General features: G+C 32.4%; 1 protein-coding gene across 1 annotated transcript in view; it reads left to right on the forward strand.

Moving 5' to 3' along the window:
• Positions 1-4,264: 4,264 nt before the first annotated feature.
• LOC134851949 (uncharacterized) overlaps positions 4,265-22,860 on the forward strand; it is an 82,215-nt gene continuing 63,619 nt past the window's right edge. The window contains exon 1 of the mRNA XM_063868224.1: positions 4,265-4,702. Coding sequence (XP_063724294.1) covers positions 4,487-4,702 — 216 coding nt within the window. The 5' untranslated portion in view covers positions 4,265-4,486. The remainder of the gene's footprint in view (positions 4,703-22,860) is intronic.

Below are 22,860 nucleotides of genomic sequence, written 5' to 3' on the forward strand. Positions count from 1 at the left end.
TCAATTGAAAGATGGCCTATTTTTGCCCAATACTTCTGCCAATAATCTTGAGCACTTGGAATCAGGGGCGGATCTGGGATTTTCTCGAAAATTTTGTCGACCTTTTTTTTTAAGTCGACTTAATTGATTTTCTGAGCTCTCCCAAATCACTATAACTACCCCAGTTTGAGCAAAGTTTCTGCGCCGCAGGCAAGCTTTGAAAAAAACTGGCCAAAAAAGGCGTTTTTAGGCACCTTTTGGAAAGTTAGTATATATTAGCGCCAAAGGCGCCTTTAGAAAAATTTTAGGGTCCGTTTCCATCCAAATATGGCAGGGGGTCGAGTCCTCGAGAAGAAAAGGCGTCCGACACCACCCCCCACCCCCCCTAAATCCGCCCCTGCTTGGAATTCCAATTTCAATTTTTGCAATATAACAGTTTCGGCTGAGGCTTTCTTTTCTACGGCTCTGCGGTATCTTTGTGAAAATCACATGCCTTTTTTGTTACAATTTTCATAGGTGGGCGAAACTTTGAATGACGTCTGGTGAGGAAAGTTCTTTGATGAAGGAAACCATATATAGATACAATCTTCAACTCGTGAAAATTGATTCTTTCCCACCTTTACATTGAAAAGATAAAATTCATAACTATTGAGGAAAAATTACCAAAATTTGAAAATAGTTATATATATTTAAATATATTCGCTACAGGCAATACAAAAGTGTATCTCTACAAAACGATTCATTCCCGCACCGGAGTTCCATGGATAATAATCGATTATAATGGAAAAATTTTGTCAAAAATATTGTCATTATAATCCATTATAATCCATTATAATCCATTTTTGTGGCAAATTTAGACCACGTAATCGATTATGCGGTCATTAAAATCGATTTTTTGAAAAATAAAAATCCATTAAAATCCATTATAATCGATTATAATCCATTATTTTTGTCACTGAAATCGATTATTTTTGCCAAAATAATCCATTATCATCCATTATAATCCATTTCATTTTTAGAACTAAATTCGATTCGATTATTTTTGCAAAATATTGCAAACTTTGCGAAAAATTTGCAAAATTTATGCCATGTCTTTTACTACATGGCATGCCTCAACGTCAGCCCCTCGCCCCTCAAGCTTTCCCCCCCGCCCTCAGCTAAAGGGGTAGGGTAAACTGGGGGGAGGGGGGTTGGGTAAAAAAATTCGGGTAAGCTGGGGGAGGGTTAATGGAGCACTGGTAATCTGGGTGGGGGGGGGGGGGGCTAGGGGGCGGTAAACTGGGTTAAAAAGACTTATAATTATTATCCATGGAACTCCGGTGGGTGGAGCTATGAAAATGTAATTCAAACCCCTGAAATTTTAGTTTTTTAGGGTTTTGGTTAAAAAACAGTGAAATGAAGTGTTAGTTAAACTGCGATGAATTTAAAAAAGTAGAGACAAAAAATATAAATTTTGTTCTGAAATGTAACATTTTATGAAAAGGTAATTCGTAGCAACTGCACTAAACAGGAAATGAGATAATTTTGAACAAAATTGTAAATTTCAAGAATAACCCCTCGAAAAAATCCATTATAATCGATTACAATCGATTAAAATGGTTTATTTTGCCTAGAAAACAATTTTCTTTTTCTTTCATAAATAATCGATTATAATCGATTATAATCGATTAAATTCGGATTTTATTGATTAGAAAAATAGTTTCATTATAATCCATTTTTAATTTATTATAATCGATTATTATCGAAATGTATTGAGACAGACCACGAAAATTCAATAGAATCGATTATTATCTATGGAACTCCGGTGCGGGTTGCTTAAACTGCCTTGGACAGGAAACTAAATTGATCTGTGTTTTCAATTCCTTAACTCGGTTGATTACAGGATATTTGCGTTAACACTTTTGTCGATGTGTTAAGACGTTGTTTTAAAGTAATCATATTAAAATTTGTGTTTAGACACTAATTTTATGCAAAATTCATTTTCAGAAGTTTTACCTAACCGGGGGATGGTTGTTTGGTCGATAGGAAATTTCAGTTTGAAGTCAACAAGACTGCTCGTTCTCACGGCAAAGCCCCGATTATTCCGACTACCCTCTGCTGTCGATCACAAGCTTTTTGATTCAAAATCTTTCAAGTGTTCAAACACTTGAGAAAGTTTTGAATACGTTTTTAAAATTTTATTTCTGAATTTATTGCCCCTCAAACTATGTAAAGATCAAAGTGATACATGTTGCGATACATTTTGCGTGTTGTAGCGTACTAGAAAAAAGCAGCAAATTGCTCGCCTCAGCTCAATTTGAAAGAAATTTATTTGCTTTATTTTGATGGAATGAAACAATATACAGATGTTAGAGAAAAATTTGCTGTGAATTCGAAAGTTGATCGGAAAAAACCATCACAAGCATAAAATTTCCCCATCTTTTCAAAAATTGGAACACAAAGTTATTTATTGAGATTTGTCATTCATGAAGCTGGTAAGAAGCACGGAAATTGCTGAGCAGCGATAAAATTTTGGGTTATGTGCAGTAATTATCATTTTGTGGGCAAACATTTATCAATATGGGTAAACTGACACATAAGTACAGTTTTATTAAAAAGCAATCTGTAGTTTTATGTGCTTTTTGAAACAAAGTAAGAACTCAATTGCACATATTCAAATCAACACAAAGCATGCCGTACCCAGTAAAAGTTGTAATTGAAATCTGAAACAGTCTGTTTCAGATCTGAAGTTAGTTTTTCTGGTTTACCTCAGCACTATGAAATTCAATTATTTGGACGTAATCTTTGCTATTCTTCTGTATTCTGTAGCTTCCGCTAGCTGATAGCAGATACTCAGCTAAGTCTCCGATGATCGGAAACTGCTGAAATATGTCGCCAATATCATCATATCAAAACCGGAAACCCTTAAGTCGCACATGAAAAGCAAAATATTGATAGAATTTTTCTATCATTTTGGATTTTTTTTTAAAACAGTCAATAAAGAAATTTAGTTGAAAAAACAGTTTGAATAATTATTCGGAAGTTTAATTTTTCGGAACTGAATTGCTTGCTCAAAATTGGTAGATATTAATTTAACACACTGTTTCTCATATCCAATTTCAAATCGGAAACTTTGTTTTTCAAGGTTATTTCAGACCTGAAAAACTCTTTTTCAGATCCAAGCCACAGATCTGAAATTTTCAAATTCTTATCAAGATCTGAAATAACGAGTTTCAAATCCGATTATCAACTTACGCAAAATTTAGAGAATTTCATGTCTTGTAAGGAAACTCCGCTGGGTATGGGCTTGAAGCGGAGTTATCAAGTAAACCTTTTTGCAAAAAACATTTGTTGTTAGTTGTTGTTAATGTTGTTATTATTGTTGCTACTTTTCTTCGAAGAATGAAGTATTCTCAGCCTACAAGTTTATATTTCAAATATCAATTCGGACTGTTTTCGGAATGTTTTGTATCGGACTTTTTTTGTTCATTTTTACACTTTTTAGGACTGTTTTGCATTTGGACTATGGGACTGTTTGTACAGAAACGGATGTTTTTTTCTTCAAATGATCTATCATTCTTTCAAAACAATTTAGGCTTCACAGCTTCAAAAGTGTAACATAAAACACTTATATACTTTCTTCATAAAGCAATTCTCATCTCTATTGTGCGTGCAAAACATAAATTAAAAAAAAATAACTAAATTTCTTAAGAACAAACTGAATTGTTCTTTTGACCTTCAAAGAAAGGTTGGAAATTCATGATTGATGTGGTCTGTTTCTTCAGACAAACTAACTTGCTACTTCTTAACATTAGTTCTTACACCAAATGAAAGTTTTGACGCCCTGAGCTCTTTTTTTCTAAATTTTCAAAGATCAATTTTCTGAGATGTTTTGGAAGCTCCCAATTTGGCAAAACTGGGATAATTAAGAAATTTTGCGCTGTTTCGTGCTATTAACGTGTTAAGGGTATTTAAACTGATTCAGAAATTGTTCTAATTTGTTTTGGACAAGCTATTCAGTCTTTTTATTACGTTGTTAGACATATTTTAGACCACTCTGTGTTTTACTTAGTGTGCGGGGAAAAATCCATATAAAAAAAATTGAATATTTTTTCTACTTCAACTTTTTAAAATATTTCTTCAATTTTAATTCATTGAACTTAAGGGTGTCGTCAGGAGATTCAGTGCTTCGCAGTCTTTTGCTGTCTTTGTGCTGTATCCGGCTTTAAATGACAGAATCAGTCGAAAATTGAAAAAAAATGTTATCAGCATAGCGGAAAAGGGAGAATTTCCGTATCAGCTGTCCTTGCTTTGTTAACGGACGTCCTGCCAGTTTAATAGCTGTATACATGGGAATAATCTATGCAGAACATATCGATTGCACCTATGTCAAAAAACGACAAAACTGAACGATATTGTCGAGAAGATATAACTGAACGCCATTGCTCTCTTTTGCAATCCTCAATTTCTTCCTCAGAAAAATTATTCGTTCGTTACTTATATCTTAGTTCAGATTGAATCGACTAAGATGAAGTCAATTTTGAAAACAGCACTTGTTTTTGTTCTTTTTGAAGCCTATTCAACCAATGCGCTCCAATTCGGGATTCCCTTCGAAAATTTCTACAACGAGTGTCCGTGTTTAATGGCCCATAGTGCCCCTATCAAGACAGTCACAGCCAACAGTTTGAACCTGTGCTACTTGGCATGCATGACGGCGTCCGACTGCTACGCATTTTCCTACTGTGTAAGTAATCAATTTGTGACAATAATCATCCACGAAAACATCAAGGCGGTAAAAATCTTTTGCGTCGCCGGATTTTCATCATTACGAGGCCAAACTGTGCACCGGATAAACGCACAATTTTGTGTCTGTATGGCCCTGGATTCCAGAGACAAACCTTTAAACATGTTTCAAAAAGTAAGTGGAATCCACTTCCAAAACTTCCGTGGATTCCTCGCGCAAACACTTGTGACTTAAATTTTGTCGGCACATTAGTTTCCACTTATAATTCGCTTATATTTGCGGATTTCGCTTACAATTTGCGCATTCCACTTGCAAATGCGGATTCCACGGCAGCTCAAAAGTACTAAAAACTTTTTTTATTATTTGCTTATGGATTCCACAAACTGTTCCGGATTCGGCAAATTTTGTTGCGGATTCTACAAATTTTGATCCGGGATCCGCAATTAAAATCGGATTCCACTAATGTGAGTGGATTCCGCAAATTTATACGGATTCCCCTGACAATTTGCGGATTTCACTTACGGTTGTGGATTCCACAACAGCTTAAGTTTAGTAAACACATATGTTGTCATTTGCTTATGGATTCCACAGACAGTTCCGGATTCGGCAAATTTTGTTGTGGATTTCGCGCATGTTTTTGAGCAATGCAGTGTTCAGCTATTTGTCCGTGGAATCCAAAACAGCAAAGAAGACAAAAAATTGCAATGTTGCGGATTCCGCAACAGTAAAATACACAGTTTGGCCGCGAAGTGATAGATATAGCTGTCCGAATTATTCAGGATTTTTTTCCTCTTCCAAATAAAACACAAGACTTGTGTTCAGTTGGGTTGACACTTGGCTAGTATAAACAAAGTAAAATTGAACGAAATCCAATATAACCGATTGAATCAAAGATACAATCCTGGATTTTGAAACGAGTGTCAGAATGTTCACCTTCACTGTATTTTCATTGATAAAGGAAATGGATTATGAAGGAAAATTGTTGGCTCTTCTTACTTTTTCGCATCTACAAGTTTTTAAAATTTGAGTTTTGTTTCATATAGATCGACTGTTCAGAAAATTGAATTGCCAACTAAATAAACTTAGCAAAATTGTTTATTTTTCATACTTAACCTTGTAAGCCACTCATTACATTATAAAATTGATTTTCTTACGAGGTTGAAGGGAAAAGGAAAAACATTTTCCAAATTATGATCTCATAGTGAATCATTATTGCCGAATATTAAACCATGAAATCGAGTATTATGTTTCGACATTATACTACTATCGATTGTTTCCTTAACAATGAGTTCATTTAAATCCATTTAAAAAAGGTTTTTTTTTGGCTGCATTATAACCGTTTTTTAGACAAAATCCCCTAAATTATATTGATTGTGTTGTCTTTGTTATTTGATGTTTCTGCAAAAAACGAAAAAATTGAAGCGGTACAATTTCCTTTCCCTCACCTCGAATAACTATCATTTTATAGTGTAAGCAGTTTGTTTTACAAGGTTTATTTTTGAGGATCAAAATGTTTATCATGGGTTCAGTAGTCCGCATGAAAAATTTGATAAAAACTGGAAAACCTGATCAATCAGTTTTTTTGTAAAAATTTTCAGGTGAAAGGAAATCAAGGGTAGCTGGTTGCTGTGCAAGTAGCGCAGAATGTTCCTACCACATGCGTAAAAACTACAAAAAAGCGTTGTTTCTTCTGCCTGGTGCGATCATAAAAATATACAAATTTGGAGAGAGTTGGTGAATTAGGCATAAAACACTACAATTGCCTTCAAACATAAGCTAACAAAAAAAACGAAAAAAAAATTAGAAAAAAAACTTCTAAAGCGTTTATCGAACTATAATGAAAAAAGTATAAAAAACTTCATTGCCCGGAAAACGCTTAGGGAAGCTTCCAAAACTGTTTTTTGTTGTTTACTAAAAATCAAGTTTTTTTTCAGCCTACATATCCAATATTTATATTTAACGAAAGTTACTCGATCGATTTTCTCGCTCAAAGTTGAACTAAAACTCAAAAACTTTACAACAATTTTTCGCAACTTTGAGACATACATATGACTTCCAGTAGTAGCTGTGTTACGAAAATGAGTTTGAATCTTCGTCACGAGAATGATCAAAAGTGAACAGATAATTGATTCAGGTTCTTGGATGGCTTTCAATCAAATCAAATCCTACTCTTTGTAAGAATGTAAGGTTTTTGCATCTTTTCAAATGCAAATTGAAATGTTTTTTCTCAAATCTTATTATCTGAAATAGAACGCATGAGACTTTCTTGATCCTCTAGGACCTGCTAAGGAAAAGAATCCCACCCTTTTTAGAAGTTATCTCATTCATAGCTTAGAAGAGGGTAGAATATCAGCAACTGAACTTGATAGTAAAGCAAACTGCACTGCTGTTTCTTTGCATCTTTTATTCAAACACTCGCACAAACCTGTGTCAAAATGTCTTAAAAACTTTAAAAATAAAAAGAATCTTCATAAGAACGTCCAAAAAAATCCACTATCCTTCATGATTTTCTTCATCAATTATAAAAAATCTTAAAACAATTGCTGTCTACAAATGATCATCCATCTGAATTGCAGACGAAAAAACTAAAAAACGACTTAACCATTGAACCTTGAGAAAAAAAATAAATTTATTGAAACTAATTTGCAAACCGTTAAAAAACTTGAAACCCATGTTCAACTCGGAAATTTATTTTGTGTTTCCACAACCATGAGGCGGCAAACTGGGTAGCTATTCTACTCCTTAGGCTGTTTTTCCTATAAAAAGGTAAAACTGGTTTTATGGACAGGCATAGTCCTCCAATTTAGTTATTTTAGTTTTCTTAATTTCAAATCAAAAATGCACATTTTTCATGTCCCATTGCAGGACACTCAGTCTTTGATGTTTTGAGATTATGTAAATATCTGTTCCATTCTGTATATTTATCACTTCTAATAATCCAAGTAGATCCATGAAAAAAATGTGTACTCCAAGTAGTTTTCCTGCCCTGACTGGTTTCATAAACCTTTAATTTTAGTTTTATCGGTACTTTTTCATAAAAAAGCGTCAAACCTATTAAAACAAGTGTTTTTTGGCTTATAGGTGAGAAATTAGTAGCACTCGAATAACAGAAACAATTTTGAAGCAAATAGTTTAATATAACATCAAAATAGTACCACTGTTACATGAACAAGTAAGTCTGAAGCTGGGAGACTTTATTAAGCACAACCTTTATTAAGCTGGGAGACTTTATAAAGTGAAAAGTTTCTGGAAATGATAAAAAAGGCCATACACAAGATTCTGAGTCCAATAAGCCAACAACTAACTTTCTTTCTTCGGTGCTTATGGGAAACTCCTGATAAAAAGTTTCAAAATTTATGTGAAATTCAATATATATTTGAAAGTACAGGTTCCACAGCGCATTTGCTAAAACTTGTACAAGTGTTCAAACGAAATTTTTCTTATAACTGAGTAATGAAGTAAGCATATCAATTAATTTATTGTTTTTTTTTACCTAAATTAAAAAGTTTTACAAAGTTTTTCCATTGAATCTCAATTCTGTGCTGTTCATTCTGTGGTATGAGTTCAATTTTTGCTTGTCGAATCGATATCTAAAGTAAATATGTTTCTACTGTTGTCCAGAGTCCAGTCAAAACGCTTTTTTTCAGTTGTTTGAATGATTTTGAGATTCACTGAAAGTGAAAGTAAGTAGTGTGAGTCAGGCTGCCTACCATGCAAGCAAAGAGGGTCAAAGCTGCAATATTTTCTTTGAGATTTCCAATAATCGAAATTGCAGAGGACTTCCTTCTCCCATATTAAACCACAATTCTATGCAAAAATCATTAGTCCAGAAGTAGGCTGCTACTTGTGACATTTTTATCCAGCTTCTATTCAGATTATAAAGAAAAAATGTTTCTTTTTTTATTAACTCCAGATTTTTGCTTCTATTCTCAAATCTCACTGTTCTTCGGAGAATTGTGAGTTTCATATGATTCTCATTTGTTAATCTCTCGATCATGTTTCACAAAGATTGGGAAACAATCATTTCACAACCAAAAATTCAATTGTCTTTTTACTTTGTACAAATACAGCTTCCATTTGAATGTTGTTTCATCAAGTGGAAACTTTTTCAAAATTCCTCGCTGTTTATTACAAATTGCAAGAGAAAAACCAAATCATTTCAGTGCAAACACTTTTGCCTAAAATCGAAATTTCAACCGAAATTCATGTTACTTGCAAACCGTTGGCTAGGAAATTCTAGAAGAAGTTCCCACAAAAAGCAAAAATGTAAAAAATGGACGCAATTTGATAGTAAAAAATGGTTGTGTTGTTGCTAATTATGGTTTAAAGATTACTGAAAATTTGGAAAAATTTGGTAATCGACCTATTTTTTGTCTCAAAATAAATCGGGTAAAAATATTTCTTAACAAAGAAATTCATATGGTAACCAAATTTACTTTTTGAAAAATTGATAATTTGGAATATTTTTTTTTGTAATAGATCCTCAAAAAAGATTTTGTAAAAATGTGTTTTAAAAATTTCTCAATATATTTTTTTCTAATATAAGATATTTGTGAAAAAAATTGTATTCACAAATCTTGAAATAATCGTCACAAAAAGTTTATTCACCAAACAATCTATCAAATAGAGGTCGAGCAGCTTTTAATTTCTTAGTAAATCTTAATGCCAGTCTTGTTTCCATAGCTGCTGGTTCCGTGGGTGAAGTCACACTCTATGAAAGTCCAGCATCATTGTCGAAGTTGTTGGGATTTTCTGCAAATCCCATCTCCACCAGGAAGGAGAATATCTTGCACTGATTTGGCAACGAATCTCGACTAAGGAACTTTGGAGTAGTCCGTCGCACGATAATAAGCCCCTTCCTCATTATTTGTAAGGATCCAAGTGTAAGGATCCAAGGGGAGTTGCATTATATGATGCTCGTTGAAGTCAATTTTTTAAAGTTTGATCATGTGACTGACTCGAACCCATCTGAGACAATTAAGAAAAGACCGCAGACTGTTTCTCGCTCTCGTACTTTAACTGTGATATTTGAAAAGTCTAGAGAGTACAACAAAGTGTTGTTTTGGACTAAAAAATAATTAGAAAAACTTGTTTGATTCAATGAGTTTATTGAGAAATTCAGTAGTTCGCGGTAGCTGAAGAGATTATATATTAATTTTAAGCTAAGAAGGAGAAGTACCTTCAATTTAGATGTGTAGGAGTAACCAATAATTTTTTTTTCAAAATTGTAGCGGTGTCCAATCAAAAAATAAAAATTGTTCTATAGAAAAGTGTAACATCAACCGTATCCGTTTAAATTAAAACAACCTTTCAAAGAAAATTTTGCTTTTAACCAAATCTAATAAAAAACTCTTCTCATGGAACTAGTTGAATTTTTTTGTACTCACTTGAAAAAATTGTAAGTATTTGGTTGTTTTTACGGCTTTGCTTAGCATAAAGTTTTCAAACGTTTTTTTCTTTTTGCAATAACTTTTCTACCTCGTTCTTAAAACTTAAAGGAAAAAGCAATTTTACACAACCATATACTTTCGTTGAAAAATATTAGATGTAATGCAAATTTAGGTAAGGAAAGACTAAAAAAAGAAGATTGTTTCTTTGTACACAATTACAATTTAAAAATTAATCGAGGCGAACAAAAACTGCACATTTTTCATATTCTTTTGCAGGACACTCAGTGTCTGATGTTTTGAGATTATGTGATGCTCTGTCCCAGTCTGAGTATTTCTGATTTATATTACTCCAAATGATTCCATGAAAAAATATTGTGCATTAAACGTTTCTGACTTTTGGGAGAGGAAAAAAAAACTCACAATTTTTTTTGTCCTGATGGGTTTCACAAATCTTTTTTTGTAGTGTTTTCAATACTTTCTAAATCCAAATTCATCAAATTCGTTGTAACAATTTTTTTTCGTTGTAACAATTGTTGATTTTACAGATCCTTTAGATTCTTGTAGAATTGCTTGAAGTGAAAGTTTTTTGGAGTTGGCAAAGTATCCATACACGAGGTTCTGTGCCCATTAAGTAAAAAACTTGAAAAACTGGTCCATGTCTATCAAAGTTATATCAACTTTAACAATTTTGCAAGTACAAAAATTAAATTTTTCCATCAGTTTTTATGGGAAATTTCTGGCAAATAAAATCGAAACTTGCGCAAATTTCAATAATTTTTGAAGATGCACGTTCCACAGTTTATTCGCGAAAATTTTATTAAGCCCAGCCTTGAACAAAGCTCATCAATTAGTTTATTGTTTTCTTCCCTTATTAATTAAAGTTTCGAAAAGTTTCATTGAATCTCAGTTTTGCGATTTTCTATGAGTTCAATTTTTGGTTATTGGATTGATATCCAACCTAAATAATTTTCTACTGTTATTCGGAGCCCATTCAAAAGACTGTTTCTTTTTTTCAATTTTTGGAAGTTCATAGTTTTTTTATTCTAAAACTGTTAGTAGATTTTTATAAGATTTTTTTGGCAATACAAAATAAAAAAAACTGACACTTTTGTCCAATTTAGTCAAATTAAGTCTGACATTTTAAATTTAGTTTTTTGAAAAAAAAAACAGATTTTCAATTCATACTGTTCAACTCAAAAACTAGATAAAAAATCTAGTACAAAGTTTTAAACAACATCATGAAAAAACAATTTTACTTTAGTTCACGGTTCTCAACAAACTTCAAATCTCCTCAATAATGGGTGAATTTTGTGACTTTTTACATAGTTTAGTTGACAAACAGTTTTTGCAACGTAGCTTCAATCGTAGTTGCTGAGAACTGCCGGATCTGAATAAGCAGTAGTTTATTGATATTAATTTTTATTTTGTCACACAGGCTTTTCTTCAAAATCAAGTTGCAATAACGTGCATTTTGGAGTTGGTGTGCGCTTAGTCAAAAACTGACTCTTCGCCCGTCTGAGTTCCAGCATAGGAACAAATCCAAGCATTTCAGTATTGTGAATATCGGTAACTTTGAGTTAGAGGGTTGCTTCAACTTTCTTTTTGCCAAGTCAGACTTACTGATTTCCATTTGACCAATCATATAGTTCTTGAATAGTCGGGAGCTAGTTCATTCTAAATTTTCTGCTGGGAACAAATCCAAGGTTTTCAGTATTGTGAATATCAGTAACTTTGAGTTAGAGGGTTGCTTCAACTTTCTTTTTGCCAAGTCAGACTTATTGATTTCCATTTGACCACTGATATAGTTCTTGAATAGTCGGGAGCTAGTTCATTCTAAATTTTCTGCTGGGAACAAATCCAAGGTTTTCAGTATTGTGAATATCAGTAACTTTGAGTTAGAGGGTTGCTTCAACTTTCTTTTTGCCAAGTCAGACTTATTGATTTCCATTTGACCACTGATATAGTTCTTGAAGAGTTGGGAGCGCCGTTCATTGTAAACTTTCTGCTGGTAAAATTTTTGAGAACACGTAAATTTTTTTACTGAAAATCAAAATTAAAAAATTAAAAACATTGATTTTGAGATTCACTGAAAATGAAAGTAACTGCAAGGAAGCAAAAGTACCACGCAAGCAAAAAGGGCCAAAACAGAAATGTTCTCATTTGATTTTTCCAAAATCGAAATTGTAGAGGCGTTAGTTCTCTTATATAAAACCACAATTTTAGGCAAAACTAATTATTACCGAGCCCTGCTGCTATGTGTCATATTTTTTCATGTCTTATATAGATCAAATTGAAAAATTATTCTTATTTGTTTGGTTCACTGTTTTTTAGGTATCGTAATCGTTAACTCCAGAATTTCGCTTCCCTTTCAAATTTTCATGTTCTTTAGTTATCTGTAAATTTCATATAGTTCTCTCGATCGGATCTCACAAAAATTGAGAATTATCCTTTCACGTACCAAGTTATCAATTTTTTTTTACTCTGTATAAACATAGGGTTAACTTAAAAGTTATTTCGTCAAGTGATAAAGCTTGCAATCATCCTCTTCTTTCTGCTCATCATATCTTGTAGGAGAAAAAGCGTAGAAAAGCCAAGCTTGTCAAAGAAAAAAATTCTGCCTAAGAAATCAAAAAACACAATAAGGTTTTAAGCAAAAACTTTCCCCGAGTCACATCATTGGCTCAAAAATTGTAATAAAAAAGTCTTCTACAAAATACAGACTACTGAAAATGTTGGCCCGATTTGGTGAAAATAATTGATTGTTTTATTGATGATTATCGAATTAACAATCCATAAAATCATTTTTCATTTTGAAATTTTGAAAAAAAAACGTTAATTTACCTGTGTGTTGTTTCAAATATATTGTAACTCATTTTAATTTTTAATGATAAAATGGGGAAAAATTTTTTCTGAACAAAAACTCATCTTTGTAACAAGAAGCAAAGTTTTTGAGTTTTTTTAACAAAATTCAATCTTGTTTTTCGTTTTGTTTTTGAGATGCGAAAAAATTTCATTTTTCATATTCTTTTGCAGGACACTCAGTGTCTGATGTTTTGAGATTATGTGATGTTCTGTCCCAGTCTGAGTATTTCTGATTTATATTACTCCAAATGATTCCATGAAAAAATATTGTGCATTAAACGTTTCTGTCTTTTGGGAGAGGAAAAAAAAATTCACAATTTTTTTGTCCTGATGGGTTTCACAAATCTTTTTTTTTGTAGTGTTTTCAATACTTTCTAAATCCAAATTCATCAAATTCGTTGTAACAATTTTTTTTTGTTGTAACAATTGTTGATTTTACAGATCCTTTAGATTCTTGTAGAATTGCTTGAAGTGAAAATTTTTGGAGTTGGCAAAGTATCCATACACGAGGTTATGTGCCCATTAAGTAAAAAACTTGAAAAACTGGTCCCTGTCTATCAACGTTATATAAACTTTTAAAATGTTGCAAATACAAAAATTATATTTTTCTATCAGTTTTTAAGGGAAATTTCTGGCAAATAAAATCGAAACTTATGCAAATTTCAGTAATTTTTGAAGATGCACGTTCCACAGTTTATTCGCGAAAATTTTATTAAGCCCAGCCTTGAACAAAGCTTATCAATTAGTTTATTGTTTTCTTCCCTTAGTAATTAAAGTTTCGAAAAGTTTCATTGAATCTCAGTTTTGCGATTTTCAATGAGTTCAATTTTTGGTTATTGGATTGATATCCAACGTAAATAATTTTCTACTGTTATTCGGAGCCCATTCAAAAGACTGTTTCTTTTTTTCAATTTTTGGAAGTTCATAGTTTTTTTATTCTAAAACTGTTAGTAGATTTTTAAAAGATTTTTTTGGCAATACAAAATAAAAAAAACTGACACTTTTGTCCAATTTAGTCAAATTAAGTCTGACATTTTAAATTTAGTTTTTTGAAAAAAAAACAGATTTTCAATTCATACTGTTCAACTCAAAAACTAGATAAAAAATCTAGTACAAAGTTTTAAACAACATCATGAAAAAACAATTTTACTTTAGTTCACGGTTCTCAACAAACTTCAAATCGCCTCAATAATGGGTGAGTTTTGTGACTTTTTACATAGTTTAGTTGAAAAACAGTTTTTGCAACCTAGCTTCAATCGTAGTTGCTGAGAACTGCCGGATCGGAATAAGCAGTAGTTTATTGATATTAATTTTTATTTTGTTACACAGGCTTTTCTTCAAAATCAAGTTGCAATAACGTGCATTTTGGAGTTGGTTTGCGCTTAGTCAAAAACTGACTCTTCGCCCGTCTGAGTTCCAGCATAGGAACAAATCCAAGGTTTTCAGTATTGTGAATATCGGTAACTTTGAGTTAGAGGGTTGCTTCAACTTTCGTTTTGCCAAGTCAGACTTACTGATTTCCATTTGACCAATGATATAGTTCTTGAATAGTCGGGAGCTAGTTCATTCTAAATTTTCTGCTGGGAACAAATCCAAGGTTTTCAGTATTGTGAATATCAGTAACTTTGAGTTAGAGGGTTGCTTCAACTTTCTTTTTGCCAAGTCAGACTTACTGATTTCCATTTGACCAATGATATAGTGCTTGAATAGTCGGGAGCTAGTTCATTCTAAATTTTCTGCTGGGAACAAATCCAAGGTTTTCAGTATTGTGAATATCAGTAACTTTGAGTTAGAGGGTTGCTTCAACATTCTTTTTGCCAAGTCAGACTTATTGATTTCCATTTGACCACTGATATAGTTCTTGAAGAGTTGGGAGCGCCGTTCATTGTAAACTTTCTGCTGGTAAAATTTTTGAGAACACGTAAATTTTTTTACTGAAAATCAAAATAAAAAAATTAAAAACATTGATTTTGAGATTCACTGAAAATGAAAGTAACTGCAAGGAAGCAAAAGTACCACGCAAGCAAAAAGGGCCAAAACAGAAATGTTCTCATTTGATTTTCCAAAAATCGAAATTGTAGAGGCGTTAGTTCTCTTATATAAAACCACAATTTTAGGCAAAACTAATTATTATCGAGCCCTGCTGCTATGTGTCATATTTTTCATGTCTTATATAGATCAAATTGAAAAATTATTCTTATTTGTTGGGTTCACTGTTTTTTAGGTATCGTAATTGTTAACTCCAGATTTTCGCTTCCCTTTCAAATCTTCATGTTCTTTTGTTAACTGTAAATTTCATATAGTTCTCTCGATCGGATCTCACAAAAATTGAGAATTATCCTTTCACGTACCAAGTTATCAATTTTTTTTTACTCTGTATAAACGTAGGGTTAACTTAAAAGTTATTTCGTCAAGTGATAAAGCTTGCAATCATCCTCTTCTTTCTGCTCATCATATCTTGTAAGAGAAAAAACGTAAAAAGCCAAGCTTGTCAAAGAAAAAAGTTCTGCCTAAGAATTAAAAAAACACAATAAGGTTTTAAACAAAAACTTTCCCCGAGTCACATTATTGGCTCAAAAATTATAGTAAAAAAGTTTTCTACAAAAAACAGACTATTGAAAATATTGGCCCGATTTGGTGAAAATAATTGATTGTTTTATTGATGATTATGGAATTAACAATCCATAATATCATTTTTTATTCTGAAATTTAGACAAAAAAAACGTTAATTTACCTGTGTGTTGTCTCAAATATATTGTAACTCATTTTAATTTTTAATGATAAAATGGGGAAAAATATTTTCTTAACAAAAACTCATCTTTGTAACAAAAAGCAAAGTTTTTGAGTTTTTTAACAAAATTCAATCTTTTTTTTTCGTTTTGTTTTTGAGATGCGAAAAAGTTTCATTTTTTTCAAGAATCAAAAACAAAAAATCCACATGGTAAAAATCACAATTTTTTGAGAAAAATAGTTTTTGATATTTTGATTTGAAAGTTTTTTTTCTTGACAGATTTTCAAAAAATTAAAAATTTAGAAAACTTTGTTTGATTGAATTGATTTGTTCGCGGTAGCTGAAAAGATTATAAACTGATTTAAAGCATAGAAAGAGGAGTACCTTCAATTCAAACGTGTGGGTGTAACAATCAAAATAAATGTAACTCCAAACAATCAGGCCGTGTCTAATCAAAATTTGTCAACCGTTTATAGAAAATTTTAACATTAGCTGTATTCAACAATAATAAAAAATTATTAATTATCTGTACCCATTTGAAACAACTCTAATCATTTAGTTGTTTTCACAGCTTTGCTGAGCATAAAATCCTCACAAACCTCACGGATCTGAATAAGCAGTAGTTTATTGATATTAATTTTTATTTTGTTACACAGGCTTTTCTTCAAAATCAAGTTGCAATAAAGTGCATTTTGGAGTTGGTTTGCGCTTAGTCAAAAACTGACTCTTCGCCCGTCTGAGTTCCAGCATAGGAACAAATCCAAGGTTTTCAGTATTGTGAATATCGGTAACTTTGAGTTAGAGGGTTGCTTCAACTTTCTTTTTGCCAAGTCAGACTTACTGATTTCCATTTGAACAATGATATAGTTCTTGAATAGTCGGGAGCTAGTTCATTCTAAATTTTCTGCTGGGAACAAATCCAAGGTTTTCAGTATTGTGAATATCAGTAACTTTGAGTTAGAGGGTTGCTTCAACATTCTTTTTGCCAAGTCAGACTTATTGATTTCCATTTGACCACTGATATAGTTCTTGAAGAGTTGGGAGCGCCGTTCATTGTAAACTTTCTGCTGGTAAAATTTTTGAGAACACGTAAATTTTTTTACTGAAAATCAAAATAAAAAAATTAAAAACATTGATTTTGAGATTCACTGAAAATGAAAGTAACTGCAAGGAAGCAAAAGTACCACGCAAGCAAAAAGGGCCAAAACAGAAATGTTCTCATTTGATTTTCCAAAAATCGAAATTGTAGAGGCGTTAGTTCTCTTATATAAAACCACAATTTTAGGCAAAACTAATTATTATCGAGCCCTGCTGCTATGTGTCATATTTTTCATGTCTTATATAGATCAAATTGAAAAATTATTCTTATTTGTTGGGTTCACTGTTTTTTAGGTATCGTAATTGTTAACTCCAGATTTTCGCTTCCCTTTCAAATCTTCATGTTCTTTAGTTAACTGTAAATTTCATATAGTTCTCTCGATCGGATCTCACAAAAATTGAGAATTATCCTTTCACGTACCAAGTTATCGATTGTTTTTTTTACTCTGTATAAACGTAGGGTTAACTTAAAAGTTATTTCGTCAAGTGATAAAGCTTGCAATCATCCTCTTCTTTCTGCTCATCATATCTTGTAAGAGAAAAAACGTACAAAGCCAAGCTTGTCAAAGAAAAAAGTTCTGCCTAAGAATTAAAAAAACACAATAAGGTTTTAAACAAAAACTTTCCCCGAGTCACATTATTGGCTCAAAAATTATAGTAAAAAAACTTTTCTACAAAAAACAGACTATTGAAAATATTGGCCCGATTTGGTGAAAATAATTGATTGTTTTATTGATGATTATGGAATTAACAATCCATAATATCATTTTTTATTCTGAAATTTAGAAAAAAAAAACGTTAATTTACCTGTGTGTTGTCTCAAATATATTGTAACTCATTTTAATTTTTAATGATAAAATGGGGAAAAATATTTTCTTAACAAAAACTCATCTTTGTAACAAAAAGCAAAGTTTTTGAGTTTTTTAACAAAATTCAATCTTTTTTTTCGTTTTGTTTTTGAGATGCGAAAAAGTTTCATTTTTTTCAAGAATCAAAAACAAAAAATCCACATGGTAAAAATCACAATTTTTTGAGAAAAATAGTTTTTGATATTTTGATTTGAAAGTTTTTTTTCTTGACAGATTTTCAAAAAATTAAAAATTTAGAAAACTTTGTTTGATTGAATTGATTTGTTCGCGGTAGCTGAAAAGATTATAAATTGATTTAAAGCATAGAAAGAGGAGTACCTTCAATTCAAACGTGTGGGTGTAACAATCAAAATAAATGTAACTCCAAACAATCAGGCCGTGTCTAATCAAAATTTGTCAACCGTTTATAGAAAATTTTAACATTAGCTGTATTCGACAATAATAAAAAATTATTAATTATCTGTACCCATTTGAAACAACTCTAATCATTTAGTTGTTTTCACAGCTTTGCTGAGCATAAAATCCTCACAAACCTCACGTTTTACCATTCTTTTAACCATTTTTAAAAAACTCTAAGCAAACAAAATTGCAAGCTTAAAAATCGTTGTCTTTTGCTGAAAAAAAAAGATTTTAATTTTGCGAAAGTAGGCATAGAAATACTATGAACAATGAAGTAAAAATTGCTTAGAGACTGTCTCATTGTATCCAATTAATTAATTTTTTGAATTTAGACGAGAAGAAACGGTTGAACTTTTAGCCAAATTTCGACTTTTTATATTTTGCAAACACTTGCGAAGAAAGCTTTTCATGATGATTTTTTGAAAACAAACGAGAACGAGGCATAGACATTTTCGTGCTCTGAAAATTGCATCAACATTTGGAGATTTATGACAAATTTAGGTATCGGTTATGGACTAAAAAGGGATTTCAACACTTAATGATGAAATTTTTTTTTGTGATTAACTTGATAATTCGTAGAATAGATATTATACTTTCTTCTCTAATTAAATGTAGCTCAGCGGTATCAGTAGAAAGGACACCACGGTGAGCCAGGTTCTCTAAACTTTATTTTTGTTTTCTTAAGCGTGAGAAATGTTTAGTAAAACAGATGAGGTAAGTTTTGGCAATAACAGAAAAATTTTGAATTTCATTCGCTCAATTTCAAAACTTCGAATTGGCTGCTAATTGAATTTTTCATTTCTCCAATTTCAATTCTTGAATCATTATTTCCATTCACTGCAAAATTGCTTCTTCCTTCTTTGTCAATAGTCATTTACATCAAATGTTTTTAGAAGTTTACTCTGACAAAATTAAAAAAATTTAATCTGTGGTTCTTGAAATTTCAAAGTGTATCTTTATCCACGATATCGACATTGAAGATGGATGTCTTGTGGGAGAATTAGCTCGGAGATTTATTGGTAAAAAGGAGAATACAGTAAAGCTTCTACGATACAACAACGCCATTATTCACGTCAATGACATCGACAATTTCTTCAAGTGCTTTCGATGCCCAACATGCGATACACTTTCAAAAAGTATCATCACTTCAAATTGAAACCTCCGTCTTTTTTGTTGCGAAAACCAAAAATTACCCAAAAACTGTTTACAGTCTACGTGAGACCTTATCTGAAAAATTGGATGGCTTCAATTTTGAGTATACCAAAGAACAAACATAATTCAAAAACGTCGCTTTTTTACTTTGAATCAATTTGCGTGCCATCCGAAGAACTGAAACCGACAGAAACAAAAACTTGGATCGGGAAGCATAAACCCATATCAGTGTCAATTTCATGCAATTTACTTGACAAACCCATGTTTTTACGTGAAAAAGATCCACAATTCCTCATTATTGACTTTGTGGCAAACTTGGAGTTGTTGGCGGAAAAAATAAAGTGGAGATGAAATCAAAATATTTGGAAAATAAAAAACATCAAAAAGCGGCTACACACAGTTTTCAGCATCCATATGAAAAAAGTTGTTTCATTAAAAGTGAAGCAAGAGAGTACGTAGATGAATAAATCGAGAATGGGAAAGAAGCAGACGCGTCCAATCTTTTTCTCAGGGTTCGACAAAATCAATTGATTGATTTGATGCAACATCTAGAGAGATACACAAATACTCTACCAGTATTTGGATTGAACAGTGACCGGTATGATATAAACATTATTAGACCATACCTCATTCACTACTTTATCAACGAAAAAGAAATTGAACCTACAGTTATCAAGGAAGCAAACGGCGTTGTTTCCTTCAAATTAGGAGACGTTCAGCTATTGGACTTTTCGCAGTTTCTAGGATAGAGCTACTACTTTGGACTCTTTTCTAAAAGCTCACGAAGCCAGTGAGATGAAAGGATACTTTCCATACTAGTTTGATATTATTAACCAGCGTGATGAAAAACAGCTACCGTTGTACGATGATTTTCACAAAAAATTGAAGAAGAAAAACCCTCTGGATAAAAAGTGTGACAATTTCAGAAGTTTTTTAATATGGGTTAGCTGGAGGGCAAGCATTGAAAAAATTTGGGTTCGAAATCAAACCACCTACGGGACTGAAAACTACAACTACTTGAAAAGCATCTGAAAACAGGAACAGATGTCAACATTTTGCAATTTTCTACAGTGGTATATTAACAAAATCGTCGTTCCTTCCAATGAAGCTATGTGGAAAATACTTGATTTTTATCATGACAAAGGACTATGATAAAACTAGGTTGCACACTACCAAATCTAACCAATATCTGTCTACACAAATCAACCGATTATAAGTTTTACTCCTTCATCTTAAGTGATTTTGACTTGCTTGAAAAAATACTGGAAGATATGAGCGGTGGTCTCTTATTTGTTTTCACAAGGAAAGCAGTAGCAAACGAGACGTTTAATCAAAAGTCAAAAAACTTGTGCTAATCAACTGTTAGGATGAATCAGGAGAAACCCACAGGCATGTATACGAGATGGGACTACATTAAAAGGACAAGAAAAATTCAACGCAAGGCAGAATTCAGTTTGTACGCTTGAAAACATGGTTATTTCAAACTTTTAAAACGATACCTGGGCTGTTTTTTTCCATTTTTGTTTTTGTCAGGAAAGTAGACCAAGCCTATCTGTTGACGGTATCAAACGGAGAACTAAGAAAAGAGAAAAGGATGGGCTTCGAAAAGATTACATTCGAGAAGAAGGAAACCCCATAGAAGAAATGTGGGAGTGTTTTTGGTGGGATCATTTTAAAAACAACGTAGACGTGAAATATCTCGTTGGAACTCAATTTCCCTTCAAAAGACCTCTTTCGTCCCATTCACTCTAGCAAAGCATTAGAAATGAAATAATGTTTGCCTACGTGCAATGCAACCTGAGTGCTCCAGATGAACTAAAAGCAAAAGTCTCCAGTTTCCCTATTTTCAAAAAAATTGATGTTACCAGAAATGATATTGGGAAAATTATGAAGACATATGCGGAAGAAAACTATTTTTAATATCGAGCTTCAATTTAACCAACAGAATACTTATAACACCACTTTTCAACTTTTACTTGGATCTTGGACTAGAGTGTACAAAAATTCATCCATTTGTACAAGACACATCGCGTAAAATTTCAACAGTTTCGTTCACTCTATTGTTGATAATAGGCGAGTCGCTGATGAAAATCTATTATCTGGCGAGGTGGCCAAAACTTTGAAACTACTAGAAAATAAACCCTATCGCTATCAAATAATGGACAGATCAAAACATACAATGACAAAATGTCTTGGAGACGAAAAAACCCATAAAGCTATCAATCACCAGTTCTTCAAAAGACTCAATATTGTAGCTAAAGATTTGTAAGAAGTGAAATTTGTTAAATCAACGATAAAGCGTCATGAACCAATTATAGTACGATTTTTTGTACTAGAAATGTTGGAGCTGAATTTTAACTTTTTCGATAAATTTTGTGACGTCGACATAATTGAAGAACTCGAAATGGATACAGATTCACTCTGTTTGGCTTTGCAGAAGACGATTTAGATGAATGTATCCTTACCAGGAAGCGAGCAGAATAGACTGAAAAGGGAAGCAAGGACTGTCGAGACAATTTCAGAGCAGATGCGAAAAACAATTTTTTCCCTCCTTACTTGCTGCTCTTATTACAAAAAGCATGATAAGAAGGCATGGATTGTTCAAGGGCGAGTTCAGATGCATCGAATTGTTTTGCCTGTGTAGTAAAACTTATTGCTGCTACGATAGTAAAAAAACAAAACTCTAAGCTTAGCAGTAAAGGACAGAACAAACGCGCATTAGAAGACTCTGGAGATGGCCCGATGGCAAAGTATCGACAATATTGGATGAGGAAATGAAGTTGAAGTCAGCTAACAGAAAACTTAAAAGGATTAGCAACGCTGTTGCCACTAAAAAGAATGAATTGCTTTCACCCTAAACGGGAAGTTGATTGTGATGGAGTACATACTAAACCTCTAAATTTGTAAGATTTTATGTAGTAAAACGATATACGTTGCTGTAAATTATTACAATTTCACTGTAATTAACCATTTTTTCAACAATTCTTTTTAAACGCTGCGTTTGGGTTAATAGTTTATTGTTTTATGATTAAGAAAGCGTTTAAGATCCGAAACATTGCTGTGTCGGTAAATCAGGCGACAAAAATTGTTTGAAAATTTTTCTCATATCTTACCATCTTACCATCCGAAACTGAAAAACCTATGAGCTACCTTAATACATGGGATCTACAGTGGTACCCGCTTTTTCTACCTGACATATATTACTAATGAACTTCAATCCAATCAACGGAAAAAATAAGACCAATTTTCAACCTTTACTTGGATCTTGCACGACCGTGCATGAAAATTTGTCAATTTCTACAATACGCAACGCGTAAAATGTGTTCAACTTGTTCAATCTCTGGTTGACTTGTTGATGAGATTCCTTTATCCGGAGTGGTAGGTGAAACGAAAAAAATGCTAGTCAATTGTCACTCTGTCCTGCTAATTCTGGACAGAACAAACTATAAACAGAGACAAAATATCTTGGCAACAAACAAGCACAAAAAACGTTGATGAAGCATTTTTTCAAAAGACTGTACGAGTAAAGAACTGTACGAGTTCGAGCCTGTCTTATTTACTATACAGCACTGAGAAAGGATCAAAGTAGGATTTTTTTATACTAGAGGTGCATACGCCAAGTTCCGAATGCTGGAACTGTTATAAAATTTTTCGATA

The sequence above is a fragment of the Symsagittifera roscoffensis genome, chromosome 7 (assembly GCF_963678635.1).
Source record: "Symsagittifera roscoffensis chromosome 7, txSymRosc1.1, whole genome shotgun sequence".
Lineage (NCBI taxonomy): Eukaryota > Metazoa > Xenacoelomorpha > Acoela > Convolutidae > Symsagittifera > Symsagittifera roscoffensis.